Source organism: Sus scrofa, chromosome 7, assembly GCF_000003025.6.
Source record: "Sus scrofa isolate TJ Tabasco breed Duroc chromosome 7, Sscrofa11.1, whole genome shotgun sequence".
NCBI lineage: Eukaryota > Metazoa > Chordata > Mammalia > Artiodactyla > Suidae > Sus > Sus scrofa.
Window position 1 is genome coordinate 114,818,058 of NC_010449.5, and position 27,656 is coordinate 114,845,713.

The following is a 27,656-nucleotide window of genomic DNA, read 5'->3' on the forward strand; positions in this document are numbered from 1 at the left end:
ATGGTTCCTCACAAGGGTGTTCTGATGATGAAATGAGTCAAAATTTATGAAAACACTTTGCAAAAAGCTAAAGCTTGCAACTAATGTGCAAGGTACTGTTATAAACATGCAACTGATTTGAATTCTTTTTCACTTTTATAAACTTAATTCTGCAGGCTTTCCAGACATGTTAACAGAGAGAGAAAAAAAGCTTTTTTTTAATGATAAAAATCCTTCTAAAGCTTTTTTTTTTTTTAAGACATGGATAATTAATCTGCATTTCAGTGAATAATTTGAAAAGATTATGGGTTTAGAGGTCAAACGAATCTAGATTTAAGTCATAGCTCTGAAACCAACTAGCTGTGTGACCTTAGGCAAGTTACCTAAGCTTTCAGTTTCTTACCTGTAGTATAAGAATAATGATATATAGCTGCCTCATAAGGTTGTTGTGATAATTGAGATGATTAACTGGAACACTGGTAGGGTGGTAGCAAAATGCCTAGTGTTCAATAAGTGTTAGTTTACTTCTTTCCTTCCCTTGACTCGTTCTGTAATAATAACTATTGGTCACATTCAATTCATAGGGATCATTTTCACCATTTTAACGTTATGTACTTATGTTTTATTAAAGTCATCGCTCTGTAATAACAGTGTAAAAATATGTACCTCTGAGCTACATTTATGTATTTTATAATTGAGTTTAATTTTAGCAATGGGATTGTAATTTTCATGTCTTTTAAACAGAGTCTGACTTCTGTCTAAATTATATAATGATTAGAAAAACCATCAGACCGATTATAATGTTCAAATAATAGAATATTTGCCTTTTCTCTTTCTTGGTTCTATATAATCTTGCTGACAAGGACTTGTTAATGGATACCGCCTCAGATTTGTATAGTCATATTTTTTAAATAAGTATGTTAACTGCTAAACTTAGGCATTGGAATTTTTTTTAAGAATAGCAGGTGAGGGTGCATCTTTCTAATGAGTCTAATTTACTATATCCTTCCTTCTTAGAAATACGTTTAATAATTTTGGGAGGGGTGGTGTGTATATCAGGTCTCTGAAGTTATACTTAAGAGTGACCAAGCATGTGACAGCTGGCAAATTTTTTTCTTCACTCTTGGTTATTAATTTCTACTTAATTAGAAACAGACCCCAAAACATGCCTGATAGTCACCCTGGAATCTTATTTAAATGTACGAACCTTGGCAACTGAGGAGAACAAAATGCTAAATTGAATTTACAAAATTTGTGTGAATTTCAATGTTCATTAGTAGAGTAGCTTGGTGTTTGTTTAAAGGTATGGACAAGTCCCTTCTGTCTCTAGGACTCCACTTTTAAAAAAACTGTAAAGGAGAGATTTGGAAAAAAATGTCCCATCTCTAAGGTTATTTTTGGCGTAATAATTCTAGGTTAAATAACATCAATCTTATTTTATGTGAGCGGCACATCTTTCTCTGATGCAAATGCTGATTTGTTTCATTTATTTTGTTGCTCTGGTTTTAGTCCTAGTTCTGACTTTCTCATTTCTCATCACCAGAGAGATGGTTCAGTTGTTATCATGTTTAAATCTTTGAAAATAAATTGTGGTACTAACCTTTAAAGTCAAATTCTATTAAACGATTCAGGTGGGTTTTTTTTCTTCTTCTTTTTTTCCTCCCTACTTGTTCCTTCACAAAGTAGATAAAAAGACACAGATCCAAAGATGGAGGGAATTGAGTTACAGATTAGTCATCTCAAACTGAATTGATGTGGAAATGTGTGTCTGTTGCTTGCATCCACGTTGCTTTTATTTTTGGAAGTTGTTTCAGTGCATAGAAATTCTGACCAAAACAAGAGGGGAGCATTTAACTTTTAGAATAGTTTTATTTCAGGCCGGAGATGTTAGGGCAAAGGATGTTGCATTTTCTGAGTACTCGATAAAACCTTTAAGACGAAAATGTTTTACCTCTTTGATATGATATTTCCAAGGTCAGATGTAAAACCTAGACAGTTTTTCAGATGTTAAATGATTATATTGTTAAGGACCTAGAAGGTGAAGTTCTGAGCTTTGAGAGGGGACCTAATGAAGTATTTCAGTTCCTTCAGTTTAAGAGCCCTGCATCTATATCAGTTATGACCTTTATGTCATTTTTGTCAATAAACCAAGTGCTGCACTTTTATTTTAAATAACTCCTTCAAGGTGCTGCAGAGCAAACTTCAATTTATTATAAAAATTTCCTTTGACATAACCTTTCTTATTAATTCCTTGCTTGTATACATATTAAGATACACTTTTTTTTAATTCTGAATGTGTGCAATAGACTTTGTTTATAAATATATATTAAAGGAGTTACTAAGAATTGAAAAAGTCGTTTGCATTTCACCGTGGAAACCTCTCTCTTTCCACAAAAGTTCTGTGATTTGTGGACCAAATTGAAATATGGATGTTGCGAAGTTGATACTTTGGCAGAGAAGCAAAAAAGCAAGTTTTAAATGGAGATTAATTGATATAGGCTACATTATTTTAAAGAAAATAATAAAGCCAAACAATTAAATCGGTGAAAGATTCTTCTAGTGGTATCTTGGTATCCTGAACTATGCAGTCTCATCTAGTTTCTTTTCCAACTTAAATTTCCTCAGAAGTCACCCTCAGGGAAAAAAGTTCATTTAGATCTTTACAATGAATTAAAAGCAATGATATGATTTAATTGACCTTCCAAACCATTGGACCTGTATCATTTTTTGTTTTACTGCTACAGAGGATGTGTATTATGTTCTATGATCTTCTAAAAACTAATAAGTAAATATAATAAAGTCAGTAAAACACCAACAGAACATATTGATGATATTTAAATAATCTTTTATACATAAAATCTGTTTTATCAGCTAATGATTGTTTCTATAAAGTAGATCTTACCATCTTTTACGAGCTTTATTTTTGAGTTGGGGGAAATGTTTTAGAATAGGAATTCAGAAGGGTTGAATTATAGTCCCTTGACTATTTGGCAAATCTCCTAACCTTATCGAATTTTAGTTTCTTTAATTGTAAATTTGTGAATAATCAGAACTTCCCCTGTCTACATCCAAAATTTTTTGTGAAGACCATGAGCTAACATCTGGGAACAGCCTTGGAATATTGGTCGGATGTTATGCCACTGCATAACAACAGACCAAACACAAAGTCAAATGCCAGATGTGTCAAATCCCATTGCAACTAATTCCAATATTCTGCTCAAAATCACGTGTTGGCCTGAAATTTTGTCGTCTTAAATATTGCTTGAAATAGGGGGCCGTTTGCTGGGGCTTGGGACTTTTTCCACCTATAGTGTATTGTGTAACAACAGTAAGTGTTATAATAGATTTTGATCTCATAAAACCAGACAGAACACCTCTGCAGTGTTGATGGGCAATCCTGTCTCTAAGACTTTTCATTAATCTCCTATCCTTGCACATATTTTAGTGCTGCACAGACTTCAGGGTCATTGTGTCTTAGTCCCTTTATGTGGAACTGATATGACCCTCTGACACATAGGCATCTTAAACTCAAACCCTATCTCATGGAACGCAATTACCTCTGCTTTCACAGAGGCCACTTGCTAATCCAGGCAGTACAGTTTGGCAAAGCACAGGAAATAGTTCTGTCATATGGCAGAATTGGCATCAGAATGTTTTTCTTCTTCCTAAATGATTCCTTTACTTTTACCCCTTAAAAAAGTATTAGGCTAGAGGGGCTATTTAAATGTATTTCAATTCAGACTACTTCTTACCACTGTCTCTTCTCTGAACCAGTCCAATAGCTTCTGAGATGGTCCCCCTGCTTCTAGCCTCTCTCTCTCTTTTTTTTCTAAAGGCTGCATCTGAGGCATATGGAAGTTCCCAGATTAGGGGTTGAATCAGAGTACCACAGCCACTGGAACACCAGGTCTGAGCTGCATCTGTGACCTACGCTGCAGCTTGTGGCAATATTGGATCCTTAATCCACTGAGGCCAGGTATCACACCCACATCCTCACAGAGACTATGTTGGGTTCTTAACCAACTGAGTCCCAATAGGAACTCCCTTGCTTCTACTCTTAACCCTCCTACAGCCTGCTCTTCATCAAAAAACCAGAGCTATCCTCCAAGTATGTGGACCTGATCACGTCACTTCCTTCTTCAAAACTGTCTAGTAGCTTCCCATCCCTCCTGCAAATCAAATTCAATATCCTTCCATGGCCCACAAAGCCCTCTGCTTTGTGATCTGGCCCCTGCCTACCTCACTACTTTATCACTGCCTCTGCTAATGCTCACTCTGCTCGGTCCACATTGGCCTTTCTGCAGTTTCATAAAGGCACCGAGCTTTTGCTTTTTCTCCAGGCTTTCCCTCTCTGTCTCAAAAGCCCTTCTTAAAAATGGTCACATGATTTGCTTCCTCACTCTCTTCAGGTCTCAGCTCAAGTATCACATCCTCCCAGAGGCCTTTCCTTAACCTCAAGCTAGAACAAGACCTGCTGCTCTCTACCTGGCCCCTTGCCCTGCTTTATATTTCTTCACAGGTATTTGTTTGCCTGTTCCTCTAGAGTAGTGCTGTCCACAGAACCTTCTGCAGTGATGGAAATGTAATAAAAGCCAACAGAGTAGCCACTAGCCACATGTGGCAGCTGAGTGCTTGAAATGTATCTAGTGAGAGAGAGGAACTGAATTTTTAATTTAGTTTACTTTTAGTTTAAATTTAAATAGTCACATGTGGGAGTTCCCGTCGTGGCGCAGTGGTTAACAAATCCAACTAGGAACCATGAGGTTGCGGGTTCGGTCCCTGCCCTTGCTCAGTGGGTTAAGGATCCGGCGTTGCCATGAGCTGTGGTGTAGGTTGCAGACGCGGCTCGGATCCCGCGTTGCTGTGGCTGTGGTGTAGGCCGGTGGCTACAGCTCTGATTCGACTCCTAGCCTGGGAACCTCCATATGCCGCAGGAGCGGCCCAAAGAAATAGCAAAAAGACCAAAAACAAAGTCACATGTGGCTACCATATTGGACAGCACAGCTCTGGCATTTAAGCTCCATAAGGACAAAGACTGCCTCTCTTGTTTGTGGCTGTGTCTCCAGGGCTTAGAACAATGCCTGGTACATAGGAGATAATGAAAAAAATACTCCATGGAGGAATAAGTGACTAGAGCATTAGCTATGAAGTCAGGTGACTTAGGCTGTAGTCGCGATAATTAGGGTGGTGTTCTTATGCAAAACTTCATTTCTCTTTTATAAAATGGCTTTTCCTGTATACTTTTCTTTGGGGATGAGAATCGTGTAAGATAGCACATAGCATACACACAGTAGCACATCAGGAATTATAAAACGCAGGAACAGATTAAGGAATTGTTATTGTTTGAAGAGGGAGGGAATGGCGGTAATGGCTGTTTTGGTGGTGCTGGGAGGATCAGGGGATAGGTTTTAAAACTTAATTGTATTTCCTGAGCACAATACTAAACGTAACATTTTCTTATTTTGATTAATTCTCTGCTTCCTTCCATTGTGTGTGTCTTTGGCCTTAGACGCGCTCATGGGGACAAGCTGCACATCTGTTTACTTCATGCCTTTTTAACAAGATTCAGTAAATGATGTGTGCCTCTGCATGTTTATTATGTTAGAATTGTGGTGATTTTGTTCAGTCTGTTAGGAGGCTAAGAAATTGCAAGGCAGCGTCTGTTTATAGAGGTATCGGAGCCAGTTTCTGAGGGTTTGAGCCAGGGGAACACTCTTGGCTTTGTGGCTGACCATCCTTGAGGGAAAGCGGGGATTTGTAGGGGTAGGAGGGACATTCAAATGTCACCGAGCCATTTGGGCTGTTCTGCAAATAAACTGCATTTAAATCATCCTGGACATTTGGGCATCTCTCCCATTTTTAAAGGCCTTTAGGCACAATGATTCTCAGCCTCCCTTAATAGTAGTTTTCATTTTTAGAAATACCTATAATTTAAAGTTTGAAATGAATTCAAACAGAGGTGAAAACACTTGTCCCCAGTGGATTAGATATGGTATACATATAATTATTTTTCCTTGAGTATATTGAAGATTACACTTTCTTTTTGCCTTTTTTCCCCCTTAAAAACAAAGAACACAAGGGGCATGCAAATATTCCTCCTACACCTGGATGCCTTTCCGAGTATTTCCTTTCTTGTTCTCATCCTTCTGGTAGTACTTCTCAAATGTAGTTCCAAGGCCTGCTTGCGTCAGAATCCCTTGACGTCCTTATTAAACATGTAGCTTTCCTGCTTCCAAACCGACTGAGTTAGACCTTTCTAGATGTGGTCCCCAGAAGCTGAATTTGAATAAGGTCCTTGTTTGCAGTTTGAGAGCAATTGAGTCTTGTTCTTGAGGATTTGGCTCCAAGATTTTCATCCTTGATCAATCACATTTGATTAATCAACTTGGTGTGTGTGTGTGTCTTTTTAGGGCTGCACTCATGTCACATGGAAGTTCCCTGGGCTGCTAGGGTCTAGTCGGAGCTGCAGCTGTCAGACTGCGCCAAAGCACGGCAACATTGGATCCGAGCTGCATCTGCGACCTATACTGCAGCTGTGGCAAGGCCAGATTCTTAACCCACTGAGCAAGGCCAGGGATCAAATCTGCATCCTCATGGATACTAGCCGATTCTTAACCCCCAAGCCATAGTGGGAACTCCTAATTAATCAACTTCAACATCCAAGAGCAGTGAACTGATCCCCACATCTTTTTATAATAATATTATAATTATTTTGCTTCTTAGGGCCTCGATTGCGGCATATGGAAGTTCCCAGGCTAGGGGTCTAATCAGAGCTGTAGCCCCTGGCCTACACCACAGTCACAGCATTGTGGCATCCGAGGCATGTCTGTGACTTACACCACAGCTCACGGCAGTGCTGGATCCTTAACCCACTGAGTGAGTCCAGGGACCGAACTTGCATCCTCATGGATACTAGTCAGATTCATTTCCACTGAGCCACAATGGGAACTCCCCTTTGTATAATTAATACTGCTTATTTGTATTGTATTGCCAAACTGATTTTATGTACTTGAATATCACCTGCTTGGTAGGTTAGCAACAGCCCAACAGCAAGGGATTAATAAAAGTGAACTCAGATGTATGGAACTTCGAGATATGTTTTATTTGTTTATTTCTTTAACGCTATCATAAAGGCCACTGTTCGTTGTGGTGCTCAAAGTTTTTTTTGTAAAAAAATCATATTAAAATTTTTTTGGTCTTCCGTATTATGTGACAGACTTTTTGTTAGTGCTTTAATGCATCTTTTATACATGTGTTTTATGATACAGTGCCTATTCTTTTTGGTGGTAGGTGAGATACTGTTCCCACTCATTGTACTTTAATGCTTTAAAACAAAGCAGGTTTTTTTTCTTTTGTCTGTATTGATGACCTGCATTATGTGTTAGAAATTGAGAGTTGACTTTTTGAGGTGGTTATATTCACTGTATACTGTTCTGTTCATGCTTTCTTGACAATTTGCCACAGGAGCCCAATTATAAGGAGAGGTTTCTGCTATTTCTGCCATTATCCTAAGAAAAGGAATTCATTTTACATTTGAGTCCTTATAAAGTTTCTCCTATGTGGGCCCTCTCTCAGTTACTGTGTCAAGAATAAAAAGTATTCTGGAGACCACGTATTACTCTGAATGACCTCCATCAACGCTAGTTTTGAATACTTATAGAGGTTACCTGAGATACTCTGTTAAAAAAGAAAGAGAAAGAAATTTAAAACTGTGTTGGATGTCATCATAAACAAGCCACTTAAAGATGTCTTAAAAGCAGTATGTAAGTGGTTCGAACATGGAGATCACAAGTATACTGCTATAAGATGCATTTTGAAGAAACCAACTGGCTTTGTGTTGAGTATAATGTCCAGGAACAGCATTATTCAAAGATTCAAAAAGTGTTATATTTCAAACAACTCAGGTGGTTGTGAAGATGGTAAGCTCTATAAAACTAAAAAAGCAATTGTCCTGGTGGTTAAGATGCTGATGATGAAATCACATGTGAAAGTTTGAATAAAATAGTTTAATGATTGGTGAGAGCTGAAGATAATTTTAAATTAATATGCTATTTTTATAATACACAATTTAAAATTTGTTATTTGTAACAAAATGAAAAATTACCCATTATGAGTAGAAGATTTCATCTCCATCTCTTCAAGTTAATACATTTAAAATTCTAGTTGCTTTCTTATTGGGATAATCTTCAACATGCGTTTATATTTGGTACATGGAAGATTCCTCTTTTCCACCTAGATATAAACATCTTGGAAACAGAGATCACATATAATTACAATTCTGATAAAGCCATTACATTACGTTCTGGCATTATTCCTGCTTCTTGAAGATTCTCACTCAATGTTGGCCATTGATGATGACTACTCTACGCCTGGACAAATTCTGTGGCTTTATTTATGCAAAACTTCTATTGATTTAGTTGGGATTGTTTTTCAAGTTTCTTCTCAGCTCTCGTGCTCTATGCAAAGTAACAACTAAATATATATGAATATATATAAATGGTGTCTAATCAAAACAATTTTGGTTTCAGTGGGCTCCTCAAGGAGAGAAGGCGTTCCTGCCCATGTTAATCTCTCTGCATCATCCATGCTAATGATTGCAATGCAGTACACATCCAATCCAGGTAAGTGGAAATTTGGGTGACTTTACTAATTCTAAAACCAATAATTAAACAAGATATCAAATAAGCAAGCTAGAAATTCTCATGTGAGAGGAACTTCTCTTGGTGAATAGACAACTGGAGATGTGTTAGAAAACAGACTTTCAAGTTGACATAAATTTCCTTTGTCTTTTGCTATTAGCAGTAATCTTGCTGGTTAGGAATATTTTTAGAATGTTTGAGAATGCAGTTTTAGAACAATGACTGGACATTGCTTGAATATAAGTATATAGATATAATTCAATTAGAAATATAAAAATCACCTACAATTCTAACAATTAAAGACAACCACTGTGAATATTTTGCGAATTTCCTACTCTGCCACATACATATACTTGCACATAAATCTTTTACTGCTTTTCTGACTATTTCCTTAGAATAATTCATAAAAGAGGGCGTGATGGGTTGAAGGGCTTGAAAAACATTTCAGTATTCCTACTAATTTCATATGAAAGTACACTGTAACCTGTCATTGAGTATTATCATAATATTTGTATAGAAATGGACAGATGAAAAATAATGTCTTGTTTTGACTTGCGTTTCTTTGATTCCTAGTAATGTTGCACAGGTTTAATCTCATATACTCTGGTTTCCATTCATCAGGGTAATTGCAGATGAACTTTGGGAAACTGACCTAAAGGGGGCTGACTGTTGGAGTCACATGCCAAGATATGAACTCAGTTTTTATTTTCATTTGGAGAGTGAACAAATTTGGTGGTACTGTTTTCAACCTTCCACATCATGAATAATAATTGAGTTTTTCACTCAAGATGAGGAAAACAATTTTTTTCATTTCAAAATCTTAATCTTCTTAGTCTGGAGTATCATCCTTTAAATATGAAATCTCTTATTACATGAGTTTATCTACAATGTATATTTTGGGGGAAATTATGTCTCATATCTCACTTTGGCTGAAGGGACCATCATAATATCACTTATGTTTATTATATGTTATGTCCTGAAAAAAACCCTTCATTTAGAATCCAGTTAGTTAAGTAGTTAACTAAAGTCTCATGATGTGGCTTTGGTCCTAATTTCTAGGTTGGGAGGCAATAAAGTAGGTCTGGTTGAATCACGTGCTTTTAGGTTTGGGGTATATGAGTTCAAACATTTGAGCTCAGAGCAAATCGCCCGTTAGCATAACCTTGAGCAAGTTCCTTAACTTCCCTAAGACTAAGCTTCCTCATCTATAAAATGGAATAATTCTTCCTGTAGTACCTTAAAATGTTGTTGTGAGGATTTAATGAGCTAAGTATGCATAAAGTACTTCCTTAGCAGAGCGACTTGGCATATCTTAAACACTGCTCAATAAATAGCCAACATGGATTTCTACAGTCTGTCCTTGTCTTCTTGGCGTTGAACATTTCACTGGGAAACCACTGTGATAGGTTAGAGTTACTTCTATTCTTTGTAAATCTTTATTCATGAGGGAACATTTATAGTCAGCTATTCTATGATAAGAATAATATTTGGGGCCTCAAATTAATCTTGTGATGGGGGAAACTGTTAAGAAGTGAGGTGTTGTCCACCAGGGGGCTCTGTGAAACATTAGTATCCTTTGAACTTTCATTTATTTATTTTTAATTTTATTTTTTATTTTTTGCCTTTTAGGGCCAAACCCATGGCATATGGAGGTTCCCAGGCTAGAGGCTGGATCGGAGCTACAGCTGCTGGCCTACACCACAGCCACAGCAATTCAGGATCTGAACCGTGTCTATGACCTACACCACAGCTCACGGCAAGGCCGGATCCTTAACCTACTGAGCAAGGCCAGGGATAGAACTTGCTTCCTCATGGATACTAGTCAGGTTCTTAACCTGCTGAGTCACAACTGGAATCCGCCCCCCCCTTTTCTTTTGAACTTTTAAAATTTAGGGCCGCACCTGTGGTATATGGAAGTCCCAGGTGAGGGGTCAAATTGGAGCTGTAACCACCGGCCTAAGCCACAGCCATAGCAACATGGGATCTGAGCCTCTTCTGCAACCTGCAGCACAGCTCACAGCAACACTGGATCCTTAACCCACTGAGCCAGGCCAGGGATCAAACCTGCATCCTCATGGATACTAGTCAGGTTCCGTTCACTGAGCCACAATGGGAACTCCATATCCTTTGAACTTTTATTGAGGAAGACAGCAAGTGGCAGTTTGGTCCTTGTAACTGTTTGGATAGAGCACAGTTCTTGATCGAGTACCAGGAATTCACTGAGGAACTCCTGTGTACATGGCTCTGTGCTATGTGTTGTGAAAACCACCCTGAAATGCAACTTGCTATGGAGCTTATGTCTAATTGGGAAGATTAGGCATATTCACATAAATCACGTTTTTGGAAGTTTTATTGGAGTATAGTTGATTTACAATGTTGTGATAATTTCTGCTGTACAACAAAGTGATTCATTTATACATATACACACATCCATAAGCACTTCATTTGAGAACTCAGTCATGGCTTAAGAAAATTCTAATTCTAGGGAATTACATACTCGGCAGTTACTGAGTATCTGCCATGTGCCAGATACGGGGAACACTATGATTAGCAAAAGAACTGACCTCTTCCCTCTCTTCGTGAAGCTTATCATGTGGTGGAGGGAGACATTCCAGTTGTGACAAGTGCTTTGAAAAATGAACATGATTCTATGATGGATTTTTCTTTTATGGAAGAGGTCAGGGAGTGCTTTTCTGGGAACATAACCTTTGGTCTGAGGACTGATAGATGAGTTACATTAACAAGGCCTGCGAAGGGGTGGAGATTTCCAGGTAGAGGAATCTCATGTATTAGAAGGGAGCCTGGCAAGCAGGTGGGACTGAAAGGTCAGTGTAGCTGGAGCACAGAGTGAGGGCCGCCTGGTGTGAGACGATACTGTGGAATTCGGGGGGCCAGAACCTGCAGGATGTTGTGAGCTCTGTTTGGGAGTCCTGTGTTTATCTCAAGTCTATGGAAAAACACTGAAGGACTTTGAGTGGTTGTGTGTGTGTCACCCTAGCTGCTGTTGACATTGGATTAAAAAGGAGCCAGAGTAGATACAGATTGACCCATGAGGAGGTCATTGCATTTGTCTGGCCATGTGAAAGTCAGGGTTGATTGAAGCTGAGAAAAGTGGACACATCTGAGAGCTATTTAGGAAGTAGAATTGATAGAGCTTGGTGACATACTGGATGTGGTGGGGTTTTGGCTCCATAACCAGGTGCTCAGTGGTTCTATTCACTGAGAAAGAAGACAATGGAAGAAAATGACCAGGCTTCTAAGGGAAGATCATGGGGTCTACTTTGGACATGTATGTTAAGGTGTCTCTGAGACATTTGAGAGGAGATGATATACCTTAGACTAATACAGTGTTGTATGTCAATTATATGTCAATAAAACTGGAGGGAAACCACATACAGCCTCAGTAATAATTCTACACGGCCATAATACAAAAACGCAAACAAATCATCTTTCTTCAGAAAAAAAGAAGTTAATAGTAATTAGGAAGTTATGTGTCTTGAATTCAGAACTGAGTTTTGGGATAGAAGTAATGGACTTTGAGCCCTCATGTAAGTGTCCAGGGATATTCACTAAATTGGATATGGATGGTGACTGAGGTTGAACAAACTTCCTTTTGGTGCACTTTGCTCAATTGCACTTCACAGATAACTGTTCTTTACAAATTGAAGTTTTGTGGAAACCCTGGATTGTCAGATGATGGTTAGCATTTTTTTTTTTTTTTTTGTCTTTTTGCCTTTTCTAGTGCTGCTCCCGCGGCATATGGAGGTTCCCAGGCTAGGGGTCTAATCTGGAGCTGTAGCCACCGGCCTATGCTGGAGCCACAGCAACGTGGGATCCGAGCCGCGTCTGCAACCTATACCACAGCTCAGAGCAATGCTGGATCCTTAACCCACTGAGCAAGGGCAGGGATCGAACCTGCAACCTCATGGTTCCTAGTCAGATTCGTTAACCACTGAGCCACGATGGGAACTCTGATGGTTAGCATTTTTTAGCAATGAAATATTTTTAAATTGATGAATGTGAATTTTTTGGATATAATGATATTGCACACTTAACAGATTATGATATGGTGCAAACATAGCTATTATATGCTTTGGAAAACCAAAAAGCTTGTGTGATTCACATGATTGCAATTTTTTGCTTTATTACTGTGGTCTGGAAAGGAACTTACACCATCTCTGAGGTATTGTATATCAGTGTGATATTGTTTATGAGAGAGCATAGAATGAAAGGTGGGTGTTTTCTTTTGTCTTTTGTCTTTTTTAGGGCCACACCCGCGGCATATGGAGGTTCCCAGGCTAGGGGTCTAATCAGAGCTACAGCTGCCAGCCTTCGCCAGAGCCATAGCAATGCCAGATCCGAGCTGCATCTGCGACCTACACCATGGCTCACGGCAACGCTAGATCCTTAACCCACTGAGCAAGGCCAGGGATCAAACCCGCAACCTCATGGTTCCTAGTTGGATTCCTTTCCAATGTGCCATGACGGGAACTCCAAAATGTGGTTTTGTTATGATCAGGCCTTCAGGAACTCCAACAGGTAATGGCCCAGTGGAAGAGGATGAGCTTGCCAAAGAGTCAGAGAGGTGTTGGCTAATAGAGTCTTTAAACTTTACAAATATTTGTTGTATACTTAATAGGAAGTCTTTGAAATATCTCCACAGTATCCGGGGCCCGAGATGCCATCTTTGTGTTTCTCTTGAACTTCTTATGTTTGCAAGATATGCCACAGAGGAGGTTATTACATTCTTGCATAACCACATCTAAAAACAGATTTCCAAGATATGTCCTATCAAATCCTATCAAAAATAAGATCAGCCAGGGTAATTAGAGAAAAGTCTCCTGGTGTGCCTCATTCCTTTTGTCAAAGAGGAAGAATGAGCTTCAGAAATTCTCCAGTAAATTCTTAGGAATTGCTATTCGGCACTGTGTCACATGGCCATCTCCAGTTGCAGTGGAATCTGGAAAATTGTCTTGCTTTGTAGTCTGTATACTGGGAACTGAACAAGGAAGAAAAGATTTTGATTGCAGCTGAGCAGCAACAGCAGTGTCTGCCACAGGTAATGGGAGAGGGTCAGCCATGAAGTCAAGGAAAGGGGGTGGTGAGCAATGCTGCTGAAGGTCAAGTGAGAGGCAGACTGGAAAAGGTCCATTGAATTGAACTACAAGGAGGTCATTGTTGGCTAAAGGGAGACCAGCTTCAGGGCTGTGATAGGGTTGAAAGATAGACTAGGAAAAGTATAAAATGGGTATCTAATTATGGTGGAAGTATCATTCTTTCTCAAGTAAACACAGGCAAATTAAAGAAGTTTGCAGTTTTATGGCTTCTAAGAATTCCTCAACAAGATGGAGTTGATAATAAAAGACTCCATTCTAATCCATCAGTCCGTCACTTAACTGTCTGTCCAACCTTGGGCAAGATAGGATTATAAACATTGGTTTTCCAGTGGCAACAGTGTGGTCATGACATACATAATACATAAAGCTCTTAGCTCAATACCTAGCATATAAGGAATGCTCAGTAAATGTGAACTTCTATTATGATCCTATCAGGCTATTTTTTTTCCCCTATGTAGTTCTTTAGCTTATAGGAGTATGATTACTAGGGAGTTTTCATGATGTTTTCCTGTTAATAAGATGAACGAAATACTTCTCAAGGATCTTGGGATAAAGCTTGTAAAGTCAAGGGCTTATCTGATTTTTGAAAGGTATGAATATATGAAAATAAGTAATTTTTAATTTAATGATTCGAGTGAAAAGTCATGCTAATATAGTTTATACATTTCAAAGGATGTTTTGTCTGGTATTTATATTTCATGTTCAAATTATATTTTCTTCCTTACAGTGTATCATTGTCAATTATTGGAATGCCTCATGAAATATAAACAAGAAGTCTGGAAAGTAAGTTTGAGGCCTCATTAAACTCAGAGTCACAAATTTAATTTATATAATATAGTAAATACTGTTTGCATATAAAAACTATTGTTTAGGTCAAGTTTATTGATGTCTTATTATTTTGTATGGCAGATTTTTATAATTCTTTCCTTAGTGGTTAATTATTTATCATTTAGAGCAGAAATGATACTTGAAGAACACAGTGGCTGAAAAGAAAAAGTAATTGGATATAGCATATTCTTGGAATTTAGCAAATACTATGTTATGTGGCAGTTTAATTTGAAATGTTGCTTGGGAAACTTTTTTCTTCTTTCAAATAGGAGATGTGAATTGTTAAGAAATATGTTTTAGGAAAATGTTTTAAAAAATGCAGTGTTTGGCAAACAGGCTTTATGCTATTCTAAAACCTTTCTTCCACATTATTATGAGTAAAGAAGAATTTCTTAAAAGATAGTGTACATTGGAACAATAGCTGGGAGGCTTATTTACAGGAGTCATTAAAAAATAATAAAAATAATATTATAATATGACCTTGTCTGTGATTCCAGGGAAGTTAACCATCTCGGTCTCTCCCTTGGAATTTTTCTCTGCTTTATCAAAATTGAATAAGCTACCTTTCTTTTTATTTGATAATGCTATTGAAAATATGCTTCCTATTTCTTTTAGGACCTTTTATATGTGATAGCCTATGGGCCCTCACAAGTGAAACCTCCAGCTGTGCAAATGCTGTTCCATTACTGGCCCAATTTAAAACCTCCTGGGGCAATAAGCGAGTACAGGGGCTTGCAGTACACAGGTAAGAGGAGAATAGCTCTGTGATGCCCCTTCTTTATTTCTCCTGTGCCATGTTTGCCTCACCTACCTGTATTTTTAAAATTTTGCTGGATTATATAATTATTGTGCCTTTACATACTATCATAAATCCTTTCTGAAACTAGGTGGTATAAAAATTAATTAAAATAAATTTCAGAAGCATTTATGACATCATAGCAAATTGCATTAAGCTCCAGTCCCATTTGCTACGTACCTGGCTTATGGTCTTTACACTGCTAATGTTAATCACTGCAAAGGTGTGAAGCAGTTAGTAATGCTGCAGATTTGCTCAGATATAGCAAAATCCAAAGAGGCTAATTCTGCTCTGGTAAGAAGTCTTGGAGTGCTTCCAATATTACCAGTTCAGGCAGTAAATGACCCTGATTGCCTACTTTGACATGAAGAGTCAACCATTGGTGAATATTTGTGTAATTAATAACCAATAAGTAATCATTGAGTTCACTGTAAAGACATATTTACCAAAAACCCAACTAGTCCTTATGTTGTTTATGTTTATATATTATAAAATCTGAGAAGCAACCTGTGGTGGAGATTCTTATGACCTTGACTGCCCTCTCCCCCTGCATAATTGTATGCGTAATTTTCTGAAAATGGCCGAGGTGGATATTTTGGCTTAGCTTTTATTCAAGTTATTGTGGGATTCTATACTGATGTTCTGAGAATGTACTTCTTTCTTGGCATCACTCATCTTTCCAAAGGTGATTTGAAGTGGTTGAAGGGGATTTAACTTCATTTAGGTCTGTTTTATGTTCATGATTAAAGCCAAGTGTTAGAGATATCGACGGTCCTTGGTGGGCTTATTCTAACGCAGAACAAATAACGTTGGGTCTTGGTGGTAACAGTAGTATGGTTGAAATGAAGAAGGCAGATAGTAAGTAAATTAAAAAAAAATGGAAATTTATATCACTGGTATTTTATATTGCTGATATTAGAAAATGCTTAAGTGCTACTGAGTGGATAATTTGAATGTAAAAGCATGAAAAAAAGTTGGAAGAACTAACAAAATAATATGTGAAATGACTGAAATATTTAATATCAGTCCCGTCTCAAAAGATCCCTGAAATAAGCATTTATGTGATAAATGAATGGGTAACAATATTGGATTAAATTTATGTATTTGATAAATATTTGAAAAGTAACTATGTGAAAGAGAAAGTGTGTGCCAGGCACTGTACTTTTTGTTGATAATGCACGAACTGACACAAACCCAGACCTCATGGAGCTTAATGCAGTCTAGATATGGAAATTCATTCATTTATTCAACAAATATCATGGGGTGTTTACTATTAGCCAGGCATTGTTCTAGGCACTGGTGGTATAATGATTGAAAAAAAAACCCAACAGACTAAAAGTACTAATATCTGGCATAAACATTCCAGTTGTGGGGGAAAGACCAGGATACAACCTTACAATGTAATAAGCACTAGGATAGAGCAAATTCAGAGAGCTGTGGGAACACACAGGAAGGGCCTCTGACTTCATCCTGATGGTGGGCAAATTTGAGGAGCGTTGCATTGTCAGGAAGGTTCTCAAGTGTATAACATGTAAGCTGATGCCTGAAAGATATTCACGCAGTAGTCACAAGGGGAATGAATCATGAGTGGATAAAATGTGAATTTGAAGCAGAAGGCCCTGCATGGGTTCAGACTTGGAGGCCAAAGTTAGCACGATTGTATTTAGAAACTGGAAAACATCATATGTAGCTAGTTAGTGGAAGGACAGGAGGAGGAGAATAGCCAGAGGGAAGCAGAAAGGCTGACAGGCCCTGTGAAAGTGTTTGGATTTTATCTTAGCAGCAAAGGGAAACCATGGATACGTTTTAAATGGAGAAGTCACATGATGAGATTTGCCTGTTCAGAGCGTCTGAGAAGCCCAGCAAAATGAGAGCCACTGGAGTTCCCTCTGTGGCTCAGCAGTTAACCAACCCACTAGGATTCATGAGGATGTTGGTTCAATCCCTAGCCTTACTCAGTGGGTTAAGGATCCTGTGTTGCCATGAGCTGTGGAGTTGGTTGCAGATGCGGCTCTGATCTTACGTTGCTGTGGCTGTGGCTGTGGATGGCGGCTGCAGCTCCAATTCAACCCCTTGCCTGGGAACTTCCACATGCCATGAGTGCGGCCCTAAAAAGCAAAACAAACAAACAAACAAACAAACAAAAAAACCCACCAAAACTGAAAGCTGCTTCAGTTTACCTCCATGACCATACCCTCCTGGAACAGCCATCAAATCTGTCTTCCCAGAAGAGCTCAGCCTGTGCTTCCTGGGATCAGAGAGACTCTCATCTTCTCTTGGCCTCTTTGAACAAGATACCTAAAGGCATTCAGTCTTTGGTTCACTCTTGTATTCATATCTCCACACACTTCCATCCTTGCAGTGTGAGGGTGTTCCTGCTCCCTGCTAGGCTCTGTCCAAGGCCTTGGGAAGCAGCTCTCTTGGGAATTCCATGCTAGTGGATCATGCCATTCTGAGCAGCAAACAGGAGATCATGGAAAAAGAAATTAATCTTTCTGGTCCATGTATTACTTTTTATCCAGCACTGGCTGTTTGTCAGACATTGTTCCAACCGCTGATTATCTCATTTAATATTTTAACCTTTTCCTAATTGAACAAAATTTATGGACCAAGCATCATATTGGGTTTTATAGACATTTTCTTAGTTAATCCTCACAAAAATCTTGAGAGGTATGTTTTCTTATTTCAATGTTGCAGATGAGGAGTGGGACAGAGAGTGGGACATCCCTAAATTCACATAAATAATAAAGGAGCACAGCTTGAATTTGATCCCAGATCATCTTAATTGAAAACCTGCCTTTCCTGTTTTAACAGAGTGACATCACTTCTGTCAATTCAACTCTGTAATTAAACTTTGGCTGGAGCTTTAGAGATTTTCTGCAGTGTTTACTTGCAATGAAAGAGGCACTAAAGGGTATCATTAGTATTTAGGTGGCACTACAACCTTAAATATTTTCAGTAATAAAAATTATGTGGAAATAGAATTTTACGGGCTTGGAAGCTCAAAGATGAAATGCTTTCTTAGGGACCAGCAACTTTGTAAGTTTTCCCAGTGAAAACCAAAGTAAATTTTGGAGTTCCTTGGTGCTGCACTGGGTTAAGGATCTGGCATTGTCATTGCTGTGGCACGGGTTCAATCCCAAGCCTGGGAATGTCTGCATACTGTGGCCAAAAAATAAATTTTATTTATTTATTTAAAAAAATTATAGAAATATAAAAGAAAGAAAAAAACACTACCCAGAAATGACCATTGTCAACATGTTGGTATATTTCCCTCCAGTTCTAAATTTGAAAATAAAATAGAGATCATATTGTATATAATCATATAAGGTCACCCCCTTTCATTATGACACTTTTCAAATACAGAGAAATTTGAAGAATAATACAATTAACGCACATATAGGGGAGTTCCCGTCGTGGCACAGTGGTTAACGAATCCGACTAGGAACCATGAGGTTGCGGGTTCGGTCCCTGCCCTTGCTCATTGGGTTAAGGATCCGGCGTTGCTGTGAGCTGTGGTGTAGGTTGCAGACGCAGCTCGGATCCCGCGTTGCTGTGGCTCTGGCGTAGCCTGGCGGCTACAGCTCCGATTCGACCCCTAACCTGGGAACCTCCATATGCCGTGGGAGCGGCCCAAAGAAATAGCAAAAAGACAAAAAAAAAAAAAAAAAAAAAAACCCCAAAAAACACATATAGCCATTGAGATTTAATACTTATGATTCACCATAATTTTAATTATATGTATATATGTATATGATTTATTTATGCTTCTTAAGCATAGTAACATGGGAATATTTACAGCTGATAAGGACAAGATCAAATAGTGAAGATTTAGTAATCTGCAGTGTTTGATTCTTTGGCGTTTATAGTATTTATCAACAACAAAAACTACCCCAATTATTTTGGTCATTAATATGTCTTAACGATGCAAAAAGTGCCAGTTTCTTGGCAATGAAATAGCTATTGTTCTATAAAGCCCTGCTCCAATGAAGGAGAAAGAAATTATTTAACAATTTTCTTATTACAGTGTCCCAACTAGTACATAATTTAGCCTTTATTGGCAAAGATGAGCACAAGTTATGGTATAGTTTCCATCCGAATTATGGGACAAAAATGTGGCACAAGATACACATTTCTAAGACTGAGATTGTGGCAAAAGGAGATCACGAATAACTAAAGACAGAACTACAAAGTTAATAACTTTGGTCTATCCTACCAAATATCTAACCCTACATCAGTAAGCTGGATTCTTGAGCTGTATACAAGTTTAAAGTACAAGAAGGACTACCAGTTCTGTTACGTCATTACTTCTCCCTCATTGAGTTCTTATCTTTTTATTATCTTGATTTTATCTACATATAACGTAAAATGTTTTAAACCACTTTATTGGTGCATTATACCCACGTCCAAAAACACAAATTTTAAGTGTATGTGGAACAGCTTCCATCACGTTTACTCCCATTATTATGTCCTCCTTCTGTCCCACAGGGAACCCCTATTTTGACTTCCAGATTATTTTTTTGACTTCAGAGATTTCTTTTTTGCCTGCTATTGAATTTATGTAAATAGAATCATACATTATTTATTTGCGTGTGTGCGTGTGCATGTGTGTATGTACGTGATTTGTCCATGGGTTGAGTGTACCTCTGCTTTGTTCATGTTTATTGCTATACATATATTTTACCAAATGTATGTACCACAATTTATGTATTTTACTATCAATGGATATTAGAGTTGTTCCCACTTTTTGGCTCTTACAAATAATGCTGCTATGAACATCCTTCTGTGTATCTTTTGTTATACATGTGCACACGTTTATGTTAGATATATGCCTAGGGTGAAACTACTGGATTAGGGGGTGTGAATCTATCCAGTTTTAATGGATAATAGCAAACCATTTTCCAAAGAGTTATACTAATTTATACTACCATTATGTACATGAGAGTTCTTTTTGTTTATATTTCACATTTTGTGCAATGCTTAATTTTACTTGTTTTCAAAACTTTAGTCATTTTCAAGGATTTATTTGTAAAAATATCTTATTTTTTTTTTTTTTTTTTTTTTTTTTTTTTTTTTTTTTTTTTTTTTTTTTTTTTTTTAGGATTGATTTGTAAAAATATCTTATTTTGGTTTTAATTTTAATTTCTCTGATTATTAATGAACACTTTTTCATATATTTATGTTTGCTGGCCATTTGTATATCCTCTTTACATAATCTTTGCTAGTTATACATGTTGCAGATATCATTTCTTATTTTTTTTCTCTCTTAAGAGAGAGGCTTTTGACTAACTGAGGTTCTTATTTTTCATGTAATCAAATTAACAATCTTTTCTTTATATAAAGTACTTTTTATATCCTAAGAATGTCTTTTCTAACTTTAAAATTATGACAGTGTTCTTTGTTATCTTTTAGAATATATGTTTTTTACATTTTATATTTAGATGTACCTGGGATTAATTTTACTATATGGTGTGAAGTAAGGGTCAACTTTTTTTCCCTCTATGGATAGTCACTTGACTCAACATCATTTATTGAAAGTATTGTCCTTTTCTTACTGCTCCATAGTATGATTTTTTTTGTCATAAATCAAATGTCTATTTAAGGATGACTCTGTCTCTGGATTCTGTATTTAGTACTATTCATGTATTTTTCCTTTTTCCAGTACTACACTGTCTGTATTAATGTAGCTCAATGACAAAATTTTATGTCCTTCAATGCAAATCTTTCTACCTAGTTGTAATTGTTGATCTCTCCCTTTTCTCCCCCTGCTCTCTCTTCTTCCTGATCTTTCTTGTTTTCTTCCTTCTTTTCTTTCTCCTTCCAGGTTCTTCCTAGATATTTGCTAAGTCAAAGAGTTTGTGAAGTTAAATACACACAAACATATACCTAAACAGTTAGGATCTTGGTTGATAATTGACTTGAATCAATGGATCAGTTTGATGAACTGGCCTCCTTGTAATATTGAATCTTCCAATCCATGTACATAGTATCTCCCTTTATTTATTTAGGTTTTCTTTAGTTTCCCTCAATGCAGTTTTGTAGTTTTCTGTGTAGATGTCTTACCTGTGTCTCATGTGGTGTGTCCTTCAGTATTTATTTTTTGATGTTATTGTCAATGATATGTCTTTTAGAAATTACACTTTCTAACTTTTTTTTGCTAGTAAGTAGCATGCAATTAATTCTAGCATATTAATCTTATATCCAGCAATCTTGCTAAATCACTTTTAAACTCTAATAATGCATTTGCAATTAAAAAAATTTTCACGGGTGCAATTATATTGTGGTTGAATGATGACAGTTTAATGTGTCCTTTTCAATCCTTAAGCCTTTTATATCCTGCCTTATTGTACTTGCTAAAACTTCCTATGCTGAGTTCAAAGTTCCTCCATGGTTTCTTCTTTGACCCATGGGTCATTTAGAAGGATGGTAATTAATTTCTAAACATATGGGGATTTTCCTAGTGAAGTTTTGTATTGATCTATAGCTTGATTCTTCTGTAGTCAGAACATACTTTGTATTCCTTTGACAATGTTAACAATTTCTTAGGGCTGAACTTATGGTCATTTTGGTAAATGCACCTGAGCACTTAAACAGAACTTTGTATCTGGTAGTCGTTTGATATTGTATTCCATATGTGGAGTTTTTAGGGTTTTCTATATAGAGTATCATGTCATCTGCATATAATGACAATTTTATCTTCTATTTTGCAGTTTGGATACCTTTTTCACCCCCTGCTTTTTAGGTCCTCACCCATGGCACATGGAAGTTCCCAGGCTAGAGTTTGAATCAGAGCTACACCTGCTGGCGTATGACACAGCCACAGCAAAGCAGTATCCAAGCTGTGTCTGTGACCTACACCACGGCTCACAGTAATGTTGGATCCCTGACCCACTGAGCGAGGCCAGGGGTCAAACCTGCATTCTCATGGATACTAGTCAGATTAATTTCTGCTCTGCCACAATGGGAACTCCCTGGATACCTTTTATTTCTTTTTCTTATCTGATTGTTGTGGCTAGGACTCCCATTACTATGTTGAATAGAAGTGGTGAGAATGAGCATCCTTATCTTTTTTCAGAATTTAGTGGGAAAATTTTCAGCTTTTCACTGGTAAGTATTATGTTGGCTATAGGTTTTTAATAAACAGCTTTTATTATTTTGAGATGTGTTCCCTCTATGTCTACTTTGGTGAGGGTTTTAATCGTGAATGGATGTTGAATTTTATCAAATGCTTTTTTCTGCATCTAGTGAGGTGGTCATGTGGTTTTTGTCTTTTGTTGATGTGGTGTATCCCATTGATTGATTTGCCTATATTGAACCATTCTGTGAGCCTGGAATGAATCTAACTTCTTTTTTTTTTTAAAGGCAAGTTATTTTATTTTATTTTTATTTTATATATATATATATATATAAATATAATTTTTTTTTTGTCTTTTTGCTATTTCTTTGGGCCGCTCCCGTGGCATATGGAGGTTCCCAGGCTAGGGGTCAAATCGGAGCTGTAGCCACTGGCCTACGCCAGCACCACAGCAACGTGGGATCCGAGCCACGTCTGCAACCTAAACCACAGCTCACAGCAACGCCGGATCGTTAACCCACTGAGCAAGGGCAGGGACCGAACCCGCAACCTCATGGTTCCTAGTCGGGTTCGTTAACCACTGCGCCACGACGGGAACTCCTGGAATGAATCTAACTTGATCATGGTGTATGATTCTTTTAGTGTGGTGTTGGATTGAATTTGCTAGTGTTTTGTTAAGAATTTCTACATCTGTATTTTTCACAGATATTGGCCTATAATTTTATTTTTGGTAGTGTCTTTGCTGGTTTTATTATCAGGATGATGACAGCTTCATAGAATTACTTTGGGAATGCTCTCTCCTCTTTTATCATTTGGAAGAGGTTGAGAAGGATAGTATAAGTTCTTCCTTATATGTTTGGTAGAATTCTCTGGTCCTGAACTTTATAGGGAGATTCTTTTTTTTTGGATACAGATTCTATTTCACTTCTAGTGATCAGTCTGTTCAAATTATCTGTTTCTTCTTGATTCGGTTTTGGCAGGCTGTTTGTTCCTAGGAACTTGTCCATTTCTTCTAGGTTGTCCATTTTGTTGGCATATAGATGTTCTAAGTACTTTTAAATAATTTTTTTGTATTTCTGTGATATTGGTTGTTATTTCTCCTCTTTCATTTCTTATTTTGTTTATTTGGGTCCTTTCTCTTTTCTTTTTGGTGAGCCTGGCCAGAGATTTGTTGATTTTGTTTAGCCTTTCAAAAAACCAGCACTTGGATTTTATTGATTTTTTTTCCTATTGTTTAAAAATCTCTATTTTGTATAAGTCCTCTCTGATCTTTATTATTTCCTTCCTTCTGCTGATATTAAGTTTTGTTTTGTCTTCTTTTTCCAATTATTTCAGGTGGTAGGTTAGGTTGTTTATGTGGGATTTTTTTTAAACTGGGTCAGGATTGTCATATATTCCTGGTGAACTTAATTTTTTTCTCTTATTTTTTAAAATTACTCAGTGATTTTTATTACATTTATAGTTGTACAACAATCATCACAACCCGATTTTATAGCATTTCCATCCCAAACCCTCAGTGCATCCCCCACTCCCCAACCTGTCTCATTTGAAAACCATAAGTTTTTCAAAGTCTGTGAATCAGTATCTGTTCTGCAAAGAAGTTCGTCGTGCCCTTTTTTTAGGTTCTACATGTAAGTGATAGCATTTGATGTTGGTGTCTCATTGTCTGACTGATTTCATTTAGCATGATAATTTCTGGGTATATCCATGTTGCTACAAATGCCATTATTTCTTTCCTCTTAATGGCTGAGTAATATTCCATTGTGTATATGTACCACATCTTCTTTTTCCACTCCTCTGTTGATGGATTTTTTTTTTTTTTTTTTTTGCTTTTCAGGGCCACACCTGCAGCATATGGAAGTTCCCAGGCTAGGGGTTAATTTGGAGATACAGCTGCTGGCCTATGCCACAGCCACAGCAATTCAGGATCTGAGCCATGTCTTCGACCTACCACAGCTCACAGTAACACTGGATCCTTAACCCACTGAGCGAGGCCAGGGATTGAACCCTCATCCTCGTGGATCCTAGTCAGGTTCGTTAACTGTTGAGCCATGAATGGAACTCCCTGTGTGGGATTTTTTTATTTGTTTCTTGAGGAAGGCTTGTATTGTCATGAACTTCCCTCTTAGGACTGCTTTCACTGCACCCCATAGATTTTGTATGGTTGTGTTTTCATTGTCATTTGTCTTGAGGTATTTTTAAATTTCCTTCTTGATTTCATCAGTGACCCAATGGTTTTTTAGTAACATGTTTTTTAATCTTCATGTAATCTTTTTCCCCCTTGTTTCTTTCTCTGTGCTTCATTTCTTGTTTCATGCTGAGTTGCTCTTTTGAAGCTTAAACTGGCTTTACTTTTGAATTTTTTTTCTGTTTGATTGAAATTTTCTTTTTTCTCTAGCTTTGTTGAGAAATAACTGACGTACATCACTGTATAAGTTTAAGGTGTATGGCATGATAGTTGTACATACATTGTGAAATGTACATTGTGCATTCCATATATTGTGAAATGTACGTGTACGTATATTGTACATATGTTTGGAAATGATTATTGTAATAAATTCAGCTTACATCCATCATCTCATATATCAACATAAGAAAGAAGAAAAAAAATTTCTCCTGTGATGAGAACTCAGAATTTACTCTCTTACCAACTTAATAACCATACATAAGCAGTGTTAACTATAATCATCATGTACATTGTATCCTTAGTACTCTTGTCTTATAACTGGAAATTTGTACTCACAACTTTATCCATTCATCCATAGGTGGACCCACAGGTTGCTTCCATGTCTTGGCTACTGTAATATTTTTTTGCTGTGAACATGGGGTACAGATACATTTCTGAGTTAGTATTTTTGTTTCCTTTGGATATATTTCCAAAAGTGGAATTGGCGGGTCATATGGTAGTTCTATTTTCAATTTTTCAAGGATCCTTCTTACTGTTTTCCATAGTGAATGTACCATTTTACAGTAGTACACAAAAGTTTCCTTTTTTTGTGGGGGATGCACCTGTGGCATATGGAAGTTCCTAGACTAGGGGTCAAATAGGAGCTGCAGCTGCTGGTCTTTGCCACAGCCATGGCAATGTGGGATTGGAGCCTCACGTGTGACATATGCTGCAGCTTGTGGCAATGTCAGATCCTTAACCCACTAAGCGAGCCCAGGGATTGAGCCCACATCCTTATGGATACTCATTGGATTCTTAACCTGCTGAGCCACAATGAGAACTCCAAAGGTTTCCTTTTCTTTACATCCATGCCAGCATTTGCTAGCTCTTATCTTTTTAATGATGGTCCTTCTAACATCATGTGAGGTAGTATCTCATTTTGGTTTGCAGTTGCCCTGAAGTTTTGATATGATTCTATATATATACAAGATTGTTTTAAGTTGTTGGTCTCTTAATTGCAAGTGCATCTCCACTATCCTGCATTTGTACCCTCCTCTTCTCACAATTTCTGATTTTGGTAGCATAATTGTGCATGGATGATTTTGTATCTTTACTGTATATATACCTTTACTGGTGAGCCTTGTCATTTGTGGAATTTTTGTTTCCTGTTGCTGTCTTTTCTTTTCTGCCTAGAGAAGTTCCTTTAGTATTTGTGTAAAGCTAATTTAGTGTTGCTGAATTCTCTTAGCTTTTGCTTATCTTTGAAAGTTTTGATTTCTCCTTCAAATCTGAATGAGAACCTTGCTGGGTAAAGTAATCTTGGTTGGAGGTTTTTTCCTTTCATCACGTTAAGTATATCATGCCCCTCCCTTCTGGCCTGCAGAGTTTCTCCTGAAAAATCTGCCATAACCTTATCAGGGTTCCCTTGTATGTCATTTGTTTCTTTTCCCTAGCTGCTTTCAATAATTTCTCTTTGTCTTTAAATTTTGGTCAGTTTGATTAATATGTGTCTTGGGGTGTATTCCTCCTTGGGTTTATTTTGTATGGTACTCATTGTGCTTCATGGATTTGAGTGAGTGGTTCCTCTCCCATGTTAGGGAATTATCTCTTGGAATATTTTTTCTGTCCCTTTCTCTCTCTCTACTCCTTCTGGCACCCCTATAATACAGATGTGTTTAACATTGTCCCAGAGTTCTCTGAGACTCTCTTCATTTCTTTTCAATCTTTTTTCTCTTTTCTGTTCTGCATCAGTGATTTCCACTAGTCTGTCCTCCACCTTGTTTATTCGTTTTTCTGCCTCCTGTATTCTGCTGTTGGTTGCTTCTTCTTCTTCTTTTTTTTTTGTCTTTTCAGGGCCGCACTTGTGGCACATGGAGGTTCCCAGGCTAGGGGTCGAATCAGAGCTGCAGCTGCTGGCCTACTCCACAGCCACAGCAATGCGGATCCAAGCCATGTCTGCAACCCAGACCACAGCTCATGGTAATACTGGATCCTTAACCCACTGAACGAGGGCAGAAATCAAACCCGCAACCTCGTGGTTCCTAGTTGGGTTCATTAACCACTGAGCCACAATGAGAACTCCCCCCATACTCTTGGTTTATTCTAATGAATTTTTCATTTCATTTATTGTATTTTGCATCTCTGCTTGCTTAAGTTTTAAATCTTGTATTTCTTTGCTCAGTGTTTGCTCTAAATTATCAATCTTTGCGTCCAGTTTATTTCTAATGTGTTGCATCATCTTCAGCATCAACAATCTAAAGACTTTCCTGGAGGCAGATAATCTGATCACTTAGCTGTTTTTCTTGGGTTTTTTTCTTTCTCCCTTATCTGAGTTACAGTTCTCTGTCTTTTCATTTTTATAGGTTTTTGGTGTGGTGTCCTTTTTGCAGACAATAGAGTAGTAGCCTCTCTTACTTCTGGTGTCTTCCCCCCTTGTAGCTGCAGCTGGTATGGAGGCTTGCTGTAGGCTTCCTGATGGGAGGAACTGGTGCCTGCCCCACTGGTAGGTGGGCTGATTCCTATCCCTCTGGTGGGTGGGGCTTTGTCTCTGGGTGAGATTAGAGGTGGCTGTGTGCCTGGGGGGTCTTTAGACAGCCTGTTTACTGATGGGTGGGACTGTGATCCCACCTGGATTATTGTTTGGCCTGGGGCTTCTCAGCACTGATGGGTGGGGCCAGATTTTCCCAAAATGGCCACCTCCAGAGAGTTGCACACTGATGAACATTCCCAAAAACTCTGACCCCAATGTCCCTCCCCCACAATGAGCCACAGTCACCCCTTGTTTCCTAGGAGACCCCCCAGGAGCTTCAGTCAGGTCCCACCCAGATTCCCATGG

General features: G+C 37.8%; 1 protein-coding gene across 14 annotated transcripts in view; it reads left to right on the forward strand.

The window, feature by feature from the left end:
* Positions 1-27,656, forward strand: part of UNC79 (unc-79 homolog (C. elegans)) — a 262,072-nt gene that overhangs the window by 51,785 nt on the left and 182,631 nt on the right. For 13 of the 14 annotated variants that reach the window (XM_021099643.1, XM_021099642.1, XM_021099634.1 and 10 more), the window contains 3 exons: positions 8,508-8,600; positions 14,463-14,518; positions 15,179-15,308. The exons of the other annotated variant lie outside the window; for it this stretch is intronic. In XM_021099643.1, the coding sequence (XP_020955302.1) occupies positions 8,508-8,600; positions 14,463-14,518; positions 15,179-15,308 (279 nt within the window). The remainder of the gene's footprint in view (positions 1-8,507; positions 8,601-14,462; positions 14,519-15,178; positions 15,309-27,656) is intronic. 14 annotated transcript variants of the gene reach the window in all.